At 46.3% G+C, this 6,000-nt stretch overlaps 1 protein-coding gene across 1 annotated transcript in view; it reads left to right on the top strand.

Moving 5' to 3' along the window:
• Window positions 1-4,098: 4,098 nt before the first annotated feature.
• Window positions 4,099-6,000, top strand: part of chst11 (carbohydrate (chondroitin 4) sulfotransferase 11) — a 154,255-nt gene continuing 152,353 nt past the window's right edge. The window contains exon 1 of the mRNA XM_080518321.1: window positions 4,099-4,245. Coding sequence (XP_080374447.1) covers window positions 4,128-4,245 — 118 coding nt within the window. The 5' untranslated portion in view covers window positions 4,099-4,127. The remainder of the gene's footprint in view (window positions 4,246-6,000) is intronic.

Raw genomic sequence — 6,000 nt, 5'->3', positions numbered from 1 at the left:
TGTGACTTTATTACTTATTCATATTAGCCTATATTACATATGCATTTGCATAGATATAAAAAATATAGATTTGCTAGTTGCTCTGTTAAGGCTAACTTTGGCATGCTTTTCTCGGTGCTTGGTTTCAAAATGTGGACTTATATTGTTCTTTTTGACAACCAACATGTCTCATAACACAAAAGACAAACCGTTTGTTCTCCTTGAAGCACAAACATATATTGCCTTCCCATCATTCATGAAACAACCTTTCATCTGCATCAATTCTTCTCTTCCTGGACGTTTTGGGATCATTTGTATTTCTCAATTCTACTTATTGAAAATTGCATTGATGTTTATTTATTTATTTATTTATGTATTAATTTGATCGGGACAACAACACATGAATGGACATTAATGAACAATCATATACAAATCGTACACAACCACGTGTCGTATCTCACAGGGGGTTGTCTGCCGTTGGGTGGAACGTGGGTCGGCGCGGGGAACATCTTTATCTGGATGTGCACAAGTGCACAACTACTTCTGTGTCAACAAAGGCACATGTAATTACCTTATTTCATGGAATGTTTGAACCTGCGCTCACATGTTCCTAATAGACACGCACCCCAAGGCTTGCACTTGTGCACTGTGCGTATATTGGGAACAATACAATATTTATTTTAAGACAATCAGACCTTTAACCACACAAAATAAGGTGGTGGGCTACATTTGTCCCACAGGCCTTGAGTTTGATACATGTGCTGTAGAGGAAGCAAGGAGCCTTGCGGTCCAAGAAGATTCAATGAAGCCTGTGTTGTTTATGCAGCAACACAATCACAATTAGGGTTTTTCCACCATAAAGAACCAGGTTCTAGATCAGGGCCAGTTCTTATATGAGCACTGCCAAAGAACCGGTTCTTTTTCCACTGTGAACAGATCCAAGCGAGCCATGTCATTGCGTCAATCCAAAACGTGACACGTCACCGATCGGTGACGTGAACGAGGAGACGGACCGGATCAGAAGAATGAGGAGACGGACTGTATTCATGCGTCTCCTCGTTGCTCTGTTTGTGTTTTTTAACCTCCTTCTTGGTTTAGTCTGGAGCCCCGGAGTGGCCAGGGAGAAAAATAACAATAACAATAATGCGTGAATGAGCTTGGGTCTTATTTTTCTACATTTGGGCATTACATAGCAATTTTCTGCTCCTTCACTTTATTTCTGGACGTGTCTGAATCAAATTCTTCAATATCAGGAGGAATGGAGGTGGAGAATGATAGAATGCAGCTCGACAGCTGTTTCCATGGAAACCTACATAAACTTGGGGCTTCTCATAGTGGAACACAACGCAGTTTAATGCAGACTTCAGCCTGCGATCATAACGTGACACATGGCATGAAAGTGAAGTTAGTCACAATGATGTCACGATGAAAAGTGTGGAAAAAAAACCACAATGGAAAACTGCTTCTAAATGATATATCTGATGCAGCTGACGTCGCAGCGTAAGAGTGAGGCAGCACTCTGAGAGCCACGGTTCCGCGATCGTGGATTAAAATCTCGTTCCCTCGTATTATTAACTTCAGGGAGCAGCTTTTTATATCATTCCCATGCGCTAGTATTATTATTTTCTCTATAACCACTCCAGGGCTCCATGTTCGCCATAGATTTCAGGAAGACGGTTCAGAGTCTCTTCTGCCTCGTAGGTAGTGATAACTCCAGCGATAACGTGTCAGACCCTGCTTTGGCCCTGCTTTGGACCTGCTCTGCCCCCCCATAACGATGTGGGGCCAGCGTAGCACCAGTTTAGCCCCTGGTAGGCTGGGGTTTTGGCAGTGGAAAGACAAAGAACTGGTGCTAAATCTGGCCATGGCTCAGAGCTAGCACCTGGTTCTTTCCAGTGGAAAAGCCCCCAATGAGGACTAATGATGTCCTTCGGGAAGTTTGGCCTTGTCACTGTACCTTTCAGTAATTGGGGAATCCTGGTCCTCGATGGCTGCGCTCCTGAATGCTTTCAATGTGCCCTCACTTCCACACACCTGATAATGATTGGCTTGATATCAGGCTTTCTGCAGAGCTTTACCGTGACACTTTCAATTAATTCAGCTGGGTTGGAGCAGGGGAGCATTAAAAACATGGAGGATTGTGGCCTTCTAGGAGCAGGAACGCTGATGCCTGGACAGACAAACCTGCTCACACCGTAGCACCACCACCAACAAAGGCTCGCTGCTGGTGGATGCAGAGCGTTCTCCTTGACGTCTCCAAAATAGTTGACAGCTATTATTTCTGCTCAGCATGAATGGACTTTCATCAGAGACCAGCACTGAGACCTACTGAACCCTGGTCCAGCTAAATGTCCCTGCCCATAAAAACGTTGACACCTGTACCTGGCGGTATGTTCAGGTACCGTGCAGGGCGTCTAACACGCAGACCACGCTGGTGTAAACGGTTTCCAATGATCTGATGTGACACTTGGTACCTCTCAACTCCCTTAAATGGGCCTGAAGTTGACTCGGATTCATCGTGTGGTTCCACAGTTCACCATGACGCAGTAACCAGTGAGGAATGTGGAAAAAGGACATCCACCTCTCTGTCTGGGACTCTTCCAGTCTCTCTGTATCTCTGCTCATCCTACTGATGACACACTTTCATCTGAGAACATCCAGTTAAAAGCCTTCGATCTTGAGGTACTGTTGATCGGTTGTTCGGCGTCATCTTGGTCTCATGATGTCAAAATTCAATTCTAATTGAATCAGAAAATGTATTGGTTCATTTGTGGATCAAACACGTGGCGAATTTTGCCATTAAGTGTTAGAAAACATCAAGTTGTTCAAAACCCCTCAAAAACTGACACATTGAACAGTTGGACATTCAAAAGTTTAGAGTTGCGTTCACCGAGAAAGGTAGTAGCTCGTTTTTAGTTCATCCTGATATTTCACCCCAAATCCCAATATCCCTAACCTTTAATGAGTATCTGGAGGCTTTTACTTCACTTATCTCAAAGAAAGGTTCAGTTGCATCAACCAGCCATTAGAAAACCTTCACTGAGTCCAGCGTGGCGAGTGGTGGATGGTTTCACCTTCAGCAGATTAACACTGGAGCAGAAGACGCATCATTGTGAAGACCAAGTTGAAGATGTTTGGAGGAGATGTATTTTCTTCACTGCTCTACTCTTGTCAAACAGTGTACCAACAGTTTAATGTGACCAGCATCTCCTCCACACTCAAACTATCAGCTATCCAGGCGGAGGTTTACATCAAACCACAGGAAGACAAGAATCAGAATCAGAATCAGATTCAGCTTTATTTGTCATAGTACAGGGGAGTGCACCACAGAACATACAGACAAACAAGACAGGTAAGAAAAGACAGTCAGTGCTAAGAACTTCAGAAAAAAACCCCGTTAAATGAGGGCTCTCAAACTCCTGGCACTTCAGGAGCCAACAAACCTGTTTAACCTTGGAGTGGATGACAAGAATATATAAATTTTGGCTGATCTTTAATGTGGATCATGATTAAAGTATCTGTTTCTTGTGAAATTTAAAAAATGGAAAACTATTCAAGAAGTTGTAGAAGATGTGTCAAAGACTGTATAATTCAATTGATACAGTTAATTTCCTTAATACATGTCACATGTATTATTATCATACAATGTCTGATGAGAACCTTCAAAAAGCACTTAACAAGTGTTTTTGGAGGGCAAGTTTTTTTTTTTTCTAGAAATGATTTAACCGGAGGATTTACTTGTTTTTGTGCAAAAACAATTGCTATTTTCATCTCTTCTCCAAAAAAGCTTGGGCCACCTGTTTCCCCTGCATCTCGGTGTAATAGTGACGCTTACTGTGTCTTCCAGAAAAGCCCTGAGCGGAGGTCTTTCTGCGTGCGCTCCTGAGCGGAGGCGCACATATGGACGCGTTCACTTCCCCCGAGCGGGGGTGCCCTGGCGCCCCCCCCCCCATTCCCCGCAGCGCAGCAGTGGTACGTTCCATGCTGGATGCTTTCAGCTCATTGACCGGCGCACAATCCTCATCAGTACCACGCAGGAGCGACCCCCGGAGCCTCCGACAAGCCGGCCCTTCATCTCCCCCCCCCCCCACTCCACTCATTCTTCCCTCCACAAAGCCAGCCGCCGCCCGCAGCGCCTCCGTCCGGCTATGAAACAGACGCTCGGCGAGCTGATGAGGATGAACCGGATTTGCCGGATGGTATTCGCCACTTGTTTGGGATCCTTTATTCTGGTCATCTTTTATTTCCAAAGTATGTTCCAGCCAGGTAGGATGTCTCCCTCTTTAACCCCCCCCCCCCCCCCCTCCCCTTCTCGCGCGCTCATGTGTGGCACCTCAGTCCGGCAGCGCGCTGGCACATCGATTTGCTCGGACTGTGGAGCAACGCAGTAACGATAAATAATTGATCGTGTTGCAGCGTGAAAGGCGTAAATCATCCGACAGGAGTCAAGCACACCGTCTCGAATCAAGCTGTCATTGGGGGTGAACGTGGGACTCAGCGCTGCTGGTTGTGTTGCTTTGTGTCCAGCTTTTATTGTTGTTTCTTGGTGGTGGAAGTGTCAGGGAGGGCTGGTCTCTTGCTTTTTCTTTCTTCATCTTTTTTTTTTAATTTTTTTTACTTATTATAATTCTTGGGGGGATGTGATCCGAGCGTGAACCACCGGCCGCAGATTGCTTTCTGCTCGTGATCGTGGTGGTGGTTTTTGTCTCAGGAGAAACGTGGCTCCAGTGGCGATGGAAGCGGTGCGCCGGGCTCTGGCACAGCGGATCCATTTTTTTTCTCAATACGTATGCCTTGTAATATGTAACAGAAAATAGATTTAGCAACGTGGAAACCATGTGTTGAAATAAAGTCTCTTTAGAGAGCATTTAAGAGCCGCTTCCGCTCCGATCTGTGCGCGCCTGGGACCGGCGGGTAATCATTGGTGGCACAATAAACGATCTCAGAGGGAAGGGACGCGTGGGTTTATATGCAACACATTATTCCAAATCCTCAAATTTGACGCGCCTTTATCAAACGATGATAAGGAATCGACGCTCCTCTGTGGTCAGAGCTGCTTCTCGCTGCGCCAAAACCAAAGGACGCGGAGCGCAACGCAGGAGCGGTCCGACTGCGCACCGCGGACCTGCTGTACAACAGGTCCGCTGTGGGGAGCGCTTCCTCTCAGTGTCACTCCCCGGGATTATAATCCCACAGTGAGAGGGCTTCAGGGGAGGGTGTCAGTCTGACACCGGGGGGATTCAGACGGGGTGGCGGGCGGTCACTGAGAGAGAAGCAGCGTGAAGCCGAACAGACGTGCCGTCGCGTCTCAGAAAGCATTTTTTTTTCTGTGAGTCACCAGTTGTGATGCTGCTTCTGTGTCAGACCCTGAACAAGACTCATACTCTCCGCCTCGGGGGGCCACAGCCCCTCTGGACGGGTTCCAGGCTGTTTTCATCAAGACGAAGTCATCCTCGGGGGCAAATGTGCGAAGAAATAACAAAGCGTTCGTTTGTTTTGGTGCAAAGATCACCAACATTTGTAAAATTATGAAAATAACACACACACACACACACACACACACACACACACACACACACACACACGGTTTCAGGTTGCAAACACACTTAAATTAGAGCTGCAAACTAGTAAAAGAACAATATTAAAATTGTTGATCATTTCTGTAAACTCTGCATCAGCAGTGGGACAGTGGTTTGCTCTGTTGCCTCTCAGTGACTCAGGTCCTGGTTCCAGTCTTACATTGTGAAGTCTGCATGTTCTCCCTATGCCTCCAGCTCCCTCCACACTGCGGAACAGGTGGAGCAGTGGTTCGGTACACAGTTGCCTGTTGCGTTGCCTCACTGTAAGAAAGCTCCCTCAGAACCATGGTTTGAACCCATGGCTCAATTGGTCTTTGCGTGGCTGACTTTGAATGTTAATGCTTTTTTTGAGTGACTCAACCTGCATTTATACTACAGTACAGTGATTTGCACTGCCACCTCACAGCAAGACACTTCCTGGTTCAAACCCACAGCCCCATGG

This window comes from Blennius ocellaris (genome assembly GCF_963422515.1).
Source record: "Blennius ocellaris genome assembly, chromosome: 22".
Taxonomy (NCBI): domain Eukaryota; kingdom Metazoa; phylum Chordata; class Actinopteri; order Blenniiformes; family Blenniidae; genus Blennius; species Blennius ocellaris.
Note: the sequence above shows the minus strand (reverse complement) of the source record. Positions and strands in the feature narration are given on the sequence as shown.